At 41.9% G+C, this 13,764-nt stretch overlaps 1 protein-coding gene across 1 annotated transcript in view; it reads left to right on the forward strand.

Moving 5' to 3' along the window:
• Prpf6 (pre-mRNA processing factor 6) overlaps positions 1 to 13,764 on the forward strand; it is a 62,268-nt gene that overhangs the window by 25,762 nt on the left and 22,742 nt on the right. The window contains exons 7-9 of the mRNA XM_031373133.1: positions 7,607 to 7,701; positions 8,061 to 8,217; positions 8,872 to 9,034. Coding sequence (XP_031228993.1) covers positions 7,607 to 7,701; positions 8,061 to 8,217; positions 8,872 to 9,034 — 415 coding nt within the window. The remainder of the gene's footprint in view (positions 1 to 7,606; positions 7,702 to 8,060; positions 8,218 to 8,871; positions 9,035 to 13,764) is intronic.

A 13,764-nucleotide genomic window follows, 5' to 3' on the forward strand; every position in this document is an offset into this window, starting at 1 on the left:
TTGAAATCACAGAGATCCTGTCTCTTCCTCCCAAGTTTATTCTCAAACTCCTGTTTTTGCTCCTTCTGTTTCAGCTTCTTGGGTGCTGAGTGATGCCATGCATTGTCTCAGTAGTTGATTTTCAGAGAAATTCTGTGTGGTTTAATTTTGTTTATGTGCATAGGTGTTTTGCCTGCGTTATATGTCTTGTATACTGTGTGTGTGTAGTGTCTACAGCTGCCAGAAGAGGGCATTGTATTTCATGGAATCAGAGTTACAGATGAGCCATCATGTGGATTCTCTGAATCAAAAGTCTGGGTTCTGGAACAACAGTGTGACATCTTTCCAGCCCCATTAGTCTCTGAGGGTCTGAGAAATGTCTTTATTGTGGCAGTCTGTTTTCTGTTAGTTTTGTATTTAATATCAGTGTCACTTTGTTGCCTTTGGTTTGTTGTTTTTCTCCTTGAACTGTTGTAAGAGCACAGAGAAGCAATTAATGTTATTGTGTTTCATTTCCTCTTTTCTTTTTTTGTGGTGCTAAGGATGGAACCCAGGGCTTTGATTGTACTAGGCAAGTGTTCTATCTCAGAACGTATCTCCAGTGAAGAGCATTCAAAACAAAACAAAACCAGAGCCAGGTGGTAGAGGAGCACCCTCCCAGCACTCTGAAAGTAGAGGCAGGCATATCTCTGAGTTCAAGACCAGCCTAGTCTTACAGAGTAAGTTCTAGGACAGCCAGAGCTACACAGAGAAACCAACCTTGTTTGGAAAAAAAAAAAATCAAAATACAAAAAAACCTTCACAAAAAAAACTAAGAATAACAACAACAAAAAACTCAAAACAGAAAAAATATGTACCTTGGTAGCTTTACATCTTTTTTTTTTTCTTTCTCTTTTTAAATTTTTTTTTTTTTTTTTTTTCTTTTCTCACTATGTAGCCCTGACCTGGTACTCACTGTATAAACCAGGTTGGGCTCTAATTCACAGGTCCTCTGACTGGGGAGTACTGGGACTAAAGGGGTGTGACTCTATGCCTGACAGGTTTTGTCTTCTTTATGTCCCTCTCTACCCTTGTTAAAAATAATTGTTAGGGTAGAACCCAGAGCTTCACACATACTAGATAAGCAATATACTTACTGAGCTATACCCCAGCACCATAATTTACCATATGTATTTATGTCTAAGACAGGGTCTTATGACTGTATGGTGAGGCTGGCCTCTTACATTGTTTAAGTGAGCCTCTTGCCTTGGTGGGACTACAGAGATAATATGCCAATGTAATATATGTATATTATATGATATAATACAATAATGCTTATGATGCCTGGACATTTTAGTCATTTTTATGTATATGTTTATCAGTATAAGTACTTTCCCACTATTATGCAAGCATTACTATCATCCAGCTCCAAAACTCTTTGCCATCTCAAACTGAAACTTTTTTTTTTTAGATTTATTTATTTTATTTATATGAGTACACTGTAGCTGTCTTCAGACACACCAGAAGAGGGCATCAGATTCCGTTACAGGTGGTTGTGAGCTACTATGTCCATGATGCTGAGAATTGAACTCAGGATCTCTGGAAGAGCAGTCAGTGCTCTTAACCGCTGAGCCATCTCTCTAGCCCCCATATATTTTCATTTACTTTGTTTTTGGCTCTTTGTCTTCCTGGGTCATGTTTAGCATGTATTAAAAATATTTTCCTGGGCTGGAGAGATGGCTCAGAGGTTAAGAGCACTGATTGCTCTTCCAGAGGTCCTGAGTTCAAATCCCAGCAACCACATGGTGGCTCACAACCATCTGTAATGGGGATCCGATGCCTTTTCTGGTGTGTCTGAAGACAGCTATAGTGTACTTACATATAATAAATAAATAAAATCTTTAAAAAAAAAATTTCCTTTTTAAGTCTGAATAATATTTAATTGTATGTATGAACATATATTCATGTATCATTCATTAACCTCTCATGCTTTGTTTCTGTCTTTTGGTTCTTGAGACTAATGCTGCTCTTGAACATGATCATACAAATACTTGTTTCAGACCTTGTTTTCGGTTTTTATGGGTATATTCTCAGAAGTGTAATTGCAGCATAATGATAGCATTGTTTAAAATTTTTAGGAACAGTGACACTGGCTTCCATAGTAATAGTAGTTGCATTATTTCACAGCTCTGACTGCATAAGGGTTCTAGATTCTTCTCATTTTCCCAAATTTTTTTTCTTAGATTTATTTTATTTATTTTTTATGTGTACACTGTAGCTGTACAGATGGCCGTGAGCTATCATGTGTGTGGCTGCTGGGAATTGAACTCAGGACAGCCCGGCTTGCTCTGGCCTGGCTTGCTCTGGCCCCACTCGCTCCGGCCTCGCTCACTCCAGCCTTGCTCGCTTCAGCGTAATTCACTGTAGAGGGCATCAGATCTCATTACGGGTGGTTGTGAGCCACCATGTGGTTGCTGGGATCCGAACTTAGGACCTTCGGAAGAGCAGTTGGTGCTCTTACCCGCTGAGCCATCTCACCAGCCCCCCCCCCAATTTTTATTTTATGTTTATTTTTATTCATGTGTCTATGTCTGTGTCTGTATGTGTGTATGCTGTATGTGTACAGGTGCCCATGGATGCCAGAAGCATCCAATCCTCTTAGTCTTGGAATTAACAGGCTGTTAGGAGTCTCCTGACATGGGTTCTGGGAACTGAATTCAGGTACTCTGGAGAAGCAGAAAGCACTTTTTTTTGTTTGTTTTTGTTTTTGTTTGTTTTTTTGTTTTTCGAGACAGGGTTTCTCTGTGTAGCCTTGGCTGTCCTGGAACTCACTCTGTAGACAAGGCTGGCCTCGAACACAGAAATCGACCTGCTTCTGCCTCCCAAGTGCTGGGATTAAAGGCATGCGCCACCACTACCCAGCTCAGAATGCACTTTTTTAACTGCTGAGCCTTCTCTCTAGCTCAATATTCTCTCTCTCTCTCTCTGTATATGTGAGTGTGTGTGATGTAATACATGTTTATGTGTGTGTGTGTGTTTGTGTGTGTGTGTGTATGTGCTTATGTATGGAAGCCAGACATCAGCTTTGGGTGTCTTTTATTCTCTTACCTTACCTTATTTGCTTTTTTTTTCTTTTAATTGGTAAATAATACCATTGGTATTTTTGTTGTTTTATTTTGAGACAGGATTTGGCATGTAATTAATTGGCTGGCCTGAAACTATATAAACCAGGCTAATCTTGAACTTGTAATAATTTTCTTGTCTCTGACTGCCAAGTGCTGGAATTACAGGTATAAGCTACTGTACCTGGCTTTTTGGAGCAAAGGAAGTCTCGTATAGCCTAGATGGCTTCACACTAACTGTAGCCTTCTACCACAATCTTCAAAGTGCTGGGATTCTAGGCATGCACTAGTCACTAGAACAATAATTCCTCTTCCCCCTTTTCCCCTTTTCTGTGCTTTGTGCTTGTTATCCTGTCTTTTCTTAACAGTGTTGGATAGTGTGGTGGTACACCTGTAATTTCAGTACTTAAGAAGCTGAGGCAGGAGTATCACCTTGAGCCTGAATCCAGCCTGGTTATAGTATGAGATCTTGTCTTTTTCTTGTTGTTGTTTTGTTTTTTGAGGCAGGGTTTCTCTGTGTAGCCCTGGCTGTCCTGCAACACACTCTGTTGACCAGGCTGGCCTCAGAAATTCTCCTGCCTCTGCCTCCCAAGTGCTGGGTTTAAGGTGTGCGCCACCACTGCTTGGCTAAGATCTTGTCCGTTTTAAAGGCATGATTTTGCCCCTTGCGGTGGGTGAGGAAAGATCTCACACCTCCTAGCCCTAAGCAAGTCTTATCCCTTTCCCTTTGGTTTTGTTCTTTCTCAGAATCTTGTGGACTGCTCCAGGTAGTTGGAGAATACACAGTGCCTTCCTACCTCAACTAAGCAGACTTTTTTTTTTAAGATTTATTTTTGTTTTATGTATTTTATGCATATCTTGCCTGCATGTATATCTATGCACCACATACATGTGTTGCCCATGAAAGCTAGAAGAGGGCATAAGATCTTAATTACAGTTTGTACTTGTGAGCCACTATGTGGGTGCAGGGAACTGAATCTGTATTCTCTGCAAGGGCCGTGAGTTCTCTTACATGCTGAGCCATTTCCCAGCTGTTGTCCCACTTCTTTTTTGAGACAGGGTCTCTCACTGAAGCCAGTTCCACTAGACTGACTGGTTTGCAAGTCTCAGAAGATCTTCCTGTTGCCATCTACCTAGCACTGTAGTTAATACTGTTGTACTGTAGTACAAGCAGGTACTGCCATGCCCAGCTCTCAAGGGCACTTGCTCAGGTCCTCATACTTTGGTGGCAAACACTTACCAATTAAACCATCTTTCCTGGTTCCCAAAATAGCCATTGTAATAGGTGTGAAGTTGTAATTTTATTTGCATGTTCCTAATGATTAGTAATGTTGACCATCCTTTTATGTAGTTACTATTTAGAGAAATAGATATTCAAGATGTTTGCCCTTGTTTGCTTAGTTTTTGTCCTTTTTATGTGTTTTTTTATATTACATTTTATGAGTGGTTTTGGTTACATGTTTGCATACATGTTTGTGCAACATGTATGTGCTTTGTGGTGTTCAAATTCACAAGAGAACATTGGATTCCCCTGGAACTGGAGTTGCAGATGTTTATGAGCAACCAAACCCTGGTCCTCTGCAAGAGCAACAAGTGTTCTTAACCACCGAGCCTTCTTTCCAACCTCCCTGGCTTTTTTTGTTGTTGTTGTTCTTTTGAAACAGGGTTTCATGTGATCCAGGGTAAATTTGAATTCAATGTGTAGTTCAGTATGACCCTGTACTTTGGATCTTTCTTTTTCCATCTCCCTAGTATGAGATTACAACTTGCTTTATATGATGCTAGAGATCAAACCCAGGGATGCTTGTGATAGGCAAGCACTCTACTGTTTCATCTACATTTGTCCCTGCCCTTGCATCCCTCTTTTTTTTGAGATAGGTCTCACTGTTAGCCCAGACTGACTTTGGACTTGCTTTGAAGTACAGGTGGTCTTGAACTCATAGTCATCTTGCCTTTGCCTTGTAAGTGCTGATATATTATAGGCATGATCCACCTTGTCCTCCTTGCCATTTTTTTCATGGTACTGAGGAGTAAATCCATGTCTTATACATATTGGGCAGACATTTTCCTGCCAAACTAATCCCTAACCCTGTGCATTTTAAAAATCAAATTATTATAGTTATTTATACTTTTATTGTTGCTTGTCATTCATTGCTTTTTTGTTTGTTCCTGTTTTTTCAGTTCTAGAGATCAAACAGCTGTGCATATGCCAGTTGAGCAAATATTCTACTTCTGAACTACCAGACTTTTGTTTTATGGGAGTGTGTGTTGGTTTGAACAGGAATGGCACATATGGAGTGGCACTATTAGGTAGTGTGGCCTTGTAGTAGGTGTGGCCTTGCTGAAGGAAGTGTGCCATTGTTGGGGCAGGCTTTGAGGTCTGTGAAGCTCAAGCGTGGCTAATGTGATATAGTCTTGTGCTGCCGCCTTTGAATAAAGATGTAGAACTTTCAGCTCCTTTTCTAACACCATGTCTGCCTATATGTATGCTGACATGCTCCCTGCCGTAAAGATATGAAACTATAAGCCAGCCCCAGTTAATGTTTTCCTTTATAAGAGTTTCTGTGATCATCATGTCTCTTCCCAGCAATAGAACCCAAGCTAAGACAGTGGGGGTGGGAGGAGGTGCTCAGGGAAGAGCTTATACCCATGGAGCTAGAATGGGAAAACATGACCAGAGGGAAATTGTTAGGTATCCTGCTCTGTCACCTAGCATCTGAGAGCTCTCTATTGGGGCCAGACTGGCTGGCCAGTGAACTCCCAAGATTCTTCCAAATGCTGCAGTTACATGTACACATGACCATGCATAGTTTTTTGTTTTGTTTGTTTGTAACACATGACTGGTGGGGATGTTAATTTGGCTCTTTTTTAAAAAATATTATTTATTTATCATTATTTAGATGAGTACACTGTAGCTGTCCTCAGACACACACCAGAAGAGTGTATCAGATCCCATTACAGATGGCTGTGAGCCATCATGTCATAGCTGGGAATTGAATTCAGGACCTTTCATAAGAGTAGTCAGTGCTCTTAATCGCTGAGCCATTTCTCCAGCCCTTAATTTGGGTCTTTATGCTTGCTGTGAGCCACCTCTCCAGTCGCTAGGCCTTTATACTTTTTTTTTCTTTTTTTTTGAATCAGAGCTTCACTAGTTGGCTGATATTATTTAATGTGTAGACCAGAGGTCTGCCTGCCTCTGCCTCTTGATTGCTGGTATTAAAGGTGTGTGCCCAAGCTGGCTGTTTTTAGGTTTTTTGTTTGTTTATTTTTGTTTTAGACAGGGTTTCTCTGTGTAATAGCCCTGGCTGTCCTGGAACTCACTTTGTAGACCAACTGGCCTTGAACTAACAGAGATCCACTTGCTTCTGCCTCCAGAGTGCTAGGATTAAAGCCATGCATCCATGTCCAGTTTCTTTTTAGTTTTTAATTTTGGAAATAATACTTAGTAAATTGTCTAGGATGTCCTTGAACTCATTTTGTAGTCAGATAGGCCTTAAACTTTAGTTATTCCTGCCTTAGACTTCCAAATAGCTGGGATTACTGACAGGTGCTGTTAGACGTGGCTTATCCTGGCAATTTAAAAACTCAAAATTAGAGTAGTAAAATGAGCTTTTAATTCCAGCACTCAGGAAGGCAGAGGTAGGTGGATCTCTTGAGTTAGAGGCTAGCTTGGGCTACAGAATGAGTTCCAGGACAAGCTGTGGCTACACAAAGAAATCCCGTCTCAAAAAGAGAGAGAGAGAGAGAGAGAGAGAGAGAGAGAATACTACAATGACCTGCTGTATTGAACTTAAAAAATATTTTTTTTTTAAAATTACCAACCTTTTACTTGAGTTTCTGGACTTAAGTCAGTCTTGAAAAGACTTTCTTTAAAAAATGTTTACTTGAGTTTTTTTTCCCCCCTGGGACTTTTAAGAACAGCATCTCTCTGTGTCTTAGTGTCTTACTTACTTTTCTCTTCCCTTCCCTTCCCTTCCCTTCCCTTCCCTTCCCTCCCCTCCCCTCCCCTCCCTTCCCTTCCCTTCCCTTTTCATTTCATTTCTTAGAAGACAGACACACTCTAGAGTGGCCAAGTCTTTTGAAACCTTAAAGCCCACATCCAGTGATACATCCCCTGTAACAGAGCCATACCCCCTAAGCCTTTCCAAATTGTTTCACCTATTGGGGACTAAGTATTTGCAAATGAGCCTATGGGAGCCATTCTTAAGTGCTCTGAACTGCTGAGCCATCTTCCTGGCTTCAACTTCTAGGTATTCTATATTATGTGGCCTGACAAGGTGCCTGGTTTATCACTTTCAGTGATGCTGAAATTAATCCCCCAATATTAATCCTTGTAGAAGATTTCTACATTTTTCATGTAGAAGACATTTTTCTAATTACTTACTGTTGTTTGAGTTACAATAAGGTTATTTTCCTCCTGACTACTTACTCTTGGTGAGATGTGATGGGAGGGCCTTCAGGGTAATTCGTTGTTTTAAACATTGCTGGTCATGTCTAGCTGATTCTCACCTTTACCTATCTCGCAGGTATCTGACTCAGTGAGTGGGCAGACTGTTGTGGACCCCAAAGGTTATCTGACAGATCTAAATTCTATGATTCCAACCCATGGTGGGGACATAAAGTGAGTATGTTACAGAATTGATGAGTAAAATGGGAACTCTGATTGTTTACCATGTTGTTGTGGAGTTTTTTAAAAAAGAATATATAGTCAAAATATTACATGGATGTTCTGAGAGATGTAGAAGTATATTTGTTTTCCTTTACTGTGTATATTAAAATGTCTCATGTTTCCTGTCTGGATATTCAAGCCTTAGTTTGTTTGCTCAGTGCCCCCACAGAGTAGAGCTCTTTTGGATCTTACGACTTTAGCATGTTTTCTTTAGCAATTTATGCCTGTGTCTGAAGGGGCAACCTTCTCCCTCGCTCTTGCCACACCTCTGATAGTGTAGCCTGATGTTTTGTGCCTTCTAATCTTTACAGTGACATCAAGAAAGCACGACTACTTCTCAAATCTGTTCGAGAAACAAACCCTCATCACCCACCAGCTTGGATTGCGTCAGCTCGCCTGGAAGAAGTCACGGGAAAGTTACAAGTGGCTCGAAACCTTATTATGAAAGGGACAGAGATGTGCCCCAAGGTGAAGCTATAGCATATTTCTCTGGACAGCTGCATGATTTATGCTCCCAGGAAACTCTCTGTGTTCTGCCAGGCATGGTACCTATACTAGAATAATAGAGCCAGAATAAGGTTATAAATTGAGGGAAAGGAATTTCTTGATTGCTTTTGTGTGGAGCAGAGATTTTCCTACCTTTATAATGACAGGGTTAACATCATTAAAAGTGATAAACCTGGCAGCTTCTCAGGCCACATAAGATAGAAAACCTAGATGTTGACTCAGGACAGACAACTCAGCAGTTGAGAGCACTGGCTGCTCTGCTAGAGGACGTAAACTTGATTTCCAGATGCTATATGGCAGCTCATAACTGTCTATAAATCAGTTCCAGGGGATCTGATGCCCTCTTCTGGATATGCATCCAAGCAAAATACCTACATACATAAAATAAGAGTAAGAATAAGCAAGTCCAAAAAACCGAAAAACAAAACACAGGTTTTGTGTAGGATGATTAAGATGAGTGCTATAAAAGCAACTGAATATCATGTGCTTTCCTGTGGACTAGGCATTTCTGATAATAAAAGAAACTCTGTGGAATTCTTTGAACTTGAGGCACAAATCAGAACTTCCCAGGTAGGCATATCTGTCCATGTTCTTATTGCTCTGTTTTTCTCCCAGAGTGAAGATGTCTGGCTAGAAGCAGCTAGGTTACAGCCTGGGGACACAGCCAAAGCTGTGGTGGCACAAGCTGTCCGTCATCTCCCGCAGTCTGTTAGGATTTACATCAGAGCTGCGGAACTGGAAACAGACATTCGAGCAAAGAAGCGTGTTCTTCGGAAAGGTAGGCTTCTCTGGGAGATACCCTCAGACTGCCCCTTGGAGATGTTCTTCTTGCTTTCTGATGTTTTGTTCTCTTGGAGAACATTTTCACTCTTCCTTTGCTCAGACTTTTTGTGAGCATAATTAAGGAGCTGGTAATTTCGCCAGTCTTTTTTCCTGGGCTGGTTGCCTTTGCCTTGGACTTTCTGTAAAGAAGGGACTCTAGTAGGGATGTTCCCACACTGATTGGGGGGACACATTTTTACCTTTCTGTAGTATATGAGCCCAGCATTCACTGTCATCTAAGTTTTCCTTATTCACAGTATATGGACAGGTTTGTGACTCTGTAAGTATAGTCCTTCCAGGATAGCCTGTGCTCTGGAAATGGAACTTCTCAGACAGTACTGTACATTCATAGACCTATGTGCTCTTGATGGTGAGGTTTGGAGAAGTAAAAGTAGGACATGAAGCCTATGGGAACTTCTCAGATAGTTCTGCACATTCATAGACTTATGTGCTCTGCTGTGTAGGTTGACATATGCACATGGTAGCACTTCATGTTAGGTTGACGATTTGACTTCTTTTTTTTTTTTTTTTTTTTTTTTTTTTTTCTTTTTTGGTTTTTTCGAGACAGGGTTTCTCTGTGTAGCCCTGGCTGTCCTAGAACTCACTCTGTAGACCAGGCTGGCCTTGAACTTAGAAATCTGCCTGCTTCTGCCTCCCAAGTACTGGGATTAAAGGTGTGCACCACCACTGCCCGGCGAGGACTTGACTTATAAGGCCTTTTTGTCTTCTGGTGCTCTTACAAGCTTTGGGAAATATCCAGCTAGTCTGCCCAGCCACCATGCTGACTAAAGTGAAAAGTAGATAGAAGACCCATCCTGCATGAATCTATGTGTCTATCTAGGGTTCTATTGCTAGAAAGAGACATCATGACCATGGCAACCCCCTCACCTCCCTTCTGAAACACAGTTTCTCTGTGTAACAGAGCCCTGACAGTCCTGGACTCACTTTTTGTAGTCCAGGCATTTGCCTCTGCCTTCTGAGTGCTGGGATTGAAAGCATATATCACCATGCCCTGCCTGACCATAGCAACTCTTATAAAGGAAAACATTTAGTTGGGACTGACTTACAGTTCAGATGTTTAGTCCATTATCCTCATGGACAGAAGCATGATGTCATTCATGCAGACGTGGTGGAGAAGGAGCTGTGAGTTCTACATCTGGATCCGCAGGCAGTGGGAAGAGACTGTGAGCTGCTAGGCCTGACTTGAGCTTCTGAAACCTCAGAGCCCACCCCTAGTGAAACACTAACTCCAACAAGGCCACACCTCCAGTAATGCTGCTCTTTGAGTCTATTGGGGCATTTTCATTCAAACCACCACACTGTGTGTGTTAATAGACTGTCTCTCAGTTGACTCAGTGAATTTAATCCTAGGTCAAGGCTCTTTCCTTCTCAGTCCCCCAGTCCTAAGGCTTTTCTAGAGCCATGTATCTGCTCATAGGGTAGCAGACGAGTCATTAGCTTCTAGTTGTGGGAAGTGTCTGCCTGTGGCTCAGGCATCCTAATGGAATCCATGCTGTACTTGCCTTTGCTCCACCTCATCTTTTCTGTTTCCATCCTGATGAAGCTGCACATCTGCCACCCTTCTGAGGCATGATCAGGTATGTTTGAGGTCTTAGCCAGTCCTAGTTCCCTGCTGGGATCATCTTCCTCAGAGTGCAGCTTTCTTCTGTGCTGAGGATTGGCACAATTAATTCTAGTGGTGCTGGTTCTGTGGAATTAGAAGAACCTAGACTTACTGTTGTTGCCTGTCCTTTTAGGTCTCACCATGTGGCAAAACCTAGAGTACTTAGCAATTGGCAGGAGGGTGCACCTGTAGAGTTCAGACTCTGAGATTAGGTGTTAATTTTCTTTCTTTCTTTTTTAAATTAATTATTTATTTTATGTATATGAGTACACTGTGGCTGTATAGGTGGTTGTGAGCCATCATGTGGTTGCTGGGAATTGAACTCAAGACCTCTGCTCACTTGCTTCTGGCTAGGTGTTAACTTTCAGTAGGAGTATCTACTGAAAGAGGCACTGGGTTTCTTCATAGAAGGGAAGTCCCAATGTGCCCCAGACCTTAGAAACCTGCAAAATTCCCCCAAGGGTAGGCCCTTTGGTTTGTATGGAATATCTCCCATTTTTCTGGCTTGTACATCTCAAGTACATGGTGCTCATACTTGACAGCTCCAGTCAGCATAGCCGCAGAGCAGCTGGTCTGCTCTGGCTCTGAGAATGGAAGGAACTTTGTAGAGACTGCCTGCCCTGCTGGGTGGCACAAAGGCTTAGAGGAACAAAGCTCTCAAACATAGCAGGGTAATTCTGCCACTGTTGAGTAGTAAGCTAAGCTACTGCAGCGGGCCACACTGGTTTTGTGTGGTTCCCCCAGATAGTATACCTTGTGCGACTTTCATGTGAGTTTTGTGGGTCTGCATGTTGTACATTAATCCTTGGGTCTGTTTTCAGCTACGTTGGCCTATGTGCTTGCAGGAATCAGATCTTTAGGGGGCTGTTTGGGAAATGCTATGGTGTCTGAACACTAGAGTTATATTTCATTTGTTAGTTCCAAGCAGTCATCACCAACCCCATAGGAAGCTGATTAGAGGTTTGTTTTTGACCTAGCTGCCAGTGTCTGAGGCCTCTCTGTACCCTCATACTAAGATCTCTGGGTTACCTACCCTGCTTTTAGCTTCTTAATAAATAGGGTCTGAAGAAGGGATCCTGATGCTTACAACAAAAGCTTGGCGACACCTGGTTACACGTTACAGCGCTCTTGAGTTGTCTCCCTTCCCTGATATCATTCCAAGTTCTTTTGAAAATGAGCCAACGTATGACAAAGCTTTGCAGTGAGTGCCCTTTGTTAACATTCACCCTGCCAACTACACAGAGCCTACTGGGATCTCCCCTGTTTTCTTTTCCATGACTTCTTTTTACTCATCACAGCCTACTTGGTAGGCCCTTCTCTAGGATAATCACATGCATGCAACCTGAGCTTGTTTTGTTTTTTCATTTTCCTAGAACTAGCACTTGTAGACCAGGCTGGCTTTGAGCTCACAGAGATCCTCATGTGAGTCTCTGGAATTTAACTCAGGTTTTCAGGATTGGTGTGGGTAGCGTACTTATTCCACTGAGCTGTCTTGCTAGCTCCTATAGCTTATTTATTAATGCTAATTTCCAAGTGTTCAGGAAAGACAGATGATGTGTATTCTTCATGTCAACCTCTGTTCCAACAGGCATAGCTATTGTCAGCATCCACTTTCAACCCTAGGGTCACTGTGAAACAGTCCTATGGTTCTATGCTTGTTTGTTTGTTTGTTTTGAGACAGGGTTTCTCTGTATAACCCTGGCTGTCCCAGAACTCGCTCTGTGGACTCAGAGATCTGCCTGCCTCTATCTCCTGAGTGCTCTGATTCAAGGTGTACTGCACACCTCCCCTGGCTCCCAGTGCTGTTCTTAACATGTTTTTCTGTACAAACAAACTTTTTTTTTCTTTTTTCTTTTTTTTTTTTTTTTTTTTTTTTTTGTGGCTTTAGACAATTGTGTGTGTGTGTGTGTGTATGCGCTCACACATACACATACACACACACACACAGATGCCATAGTATACATACAGAGTTTAGAGGACAACTTAGAGGACTGGATTTTCTCCTGATTATGTCCATTTGGGGGATTCAGCTCAGATTTTCAGGCTTGATGGCAAGTGCTTCTTACCTGCTGAGCCATCTCTGCAATTTTGAGGCAGGGTCTCACTGTGTATTCCTCACTAGCCTGGAACTTACTATGTAGCTCAGGATGACCCTGAGCTTAAGGTGTTTTTCCTATCTCTGCCTTTTTTTTTTTTTCCTGAGACAGGGTTTCTCTGTGTAGCCCTGGCTGTCCTGAAACTCACTCTGTAGACCAGGCTGGCCTCAAACTCAGAAATCTGCCTGCCTCTGCCTCCCAAGTGCTGGGATTAAAGGTGTGTGCCACCACTGCCCTATCTCTGCCTTCTTAACCCTGAGATTACAGGAGCAGTTTGTGGACACTGGTGGTTTGTTTTGTCTCTTTGTTTCTCTCATACCACTCTAAAAGAGAGTGACTATGTCACAGTAGTGTCTCACTGTTAGATCTATAGTGTCCCCATTTTCTCAATTGTTGTGTCAGTGTACAGCATGCAAGCATATGCATGGTCAGTGTACACTGGGGTTAAACACAGACTGGATATTGCCATTTGGTTATTTTATTTTACTTTTTAAAGATTTATTATTATGTAAGTACACTGTAGCTGACTTCAGACGCACCAGAAGAGGGCATCAGATCTTATTACGGGTGGTTGTGAGCCACCATGTGGTTGCTGAGATTTGAACTCAGGAACTTCAGAAGAGCAGTTGGTGCTCTTACCCGCTGAGCCATCTCACCAGCCCTACTTATTTTATTATTAAGGTTCTTGAAGGAGATACGTTAGTTTTTTAGGTTTCATGTATGGCAACCGTGAAGGATTTTTTGTGAATTGGAGGGTAGAGCTGGAGGCTCTGTCAGAATCAAGTGGAATTTTGAACACCTTGCAGTATGTAGGTGGGAGTGGTGGGGGTGTTGAATCCAAGGTTTATGCATGTAAAACAAGTGCTTTATCCATGACTTACATTCCAGTTTTGTTTTTGTTTTTTTGTTTTTTGTTTTTGTTTTTGTTTTTGTTTTTTTTTTGAGACAGGGTTTCTCTGTGTAGCC

Source organism: Mastomys coucha, unplaced genomic scaffold (assembly GCF_008632895.1).
Source record: "Mastomys coucha isolate ucsf_1 unplaced genomic scaffold, UCSF_Mcou_1 pScaffold15, whole genome shotgun sequence".
NCBI lineage: Eukaryota > Metazoa > Chordata > Mammalia > Rodentia > Muridae > Mastomys > Mastomys coucha.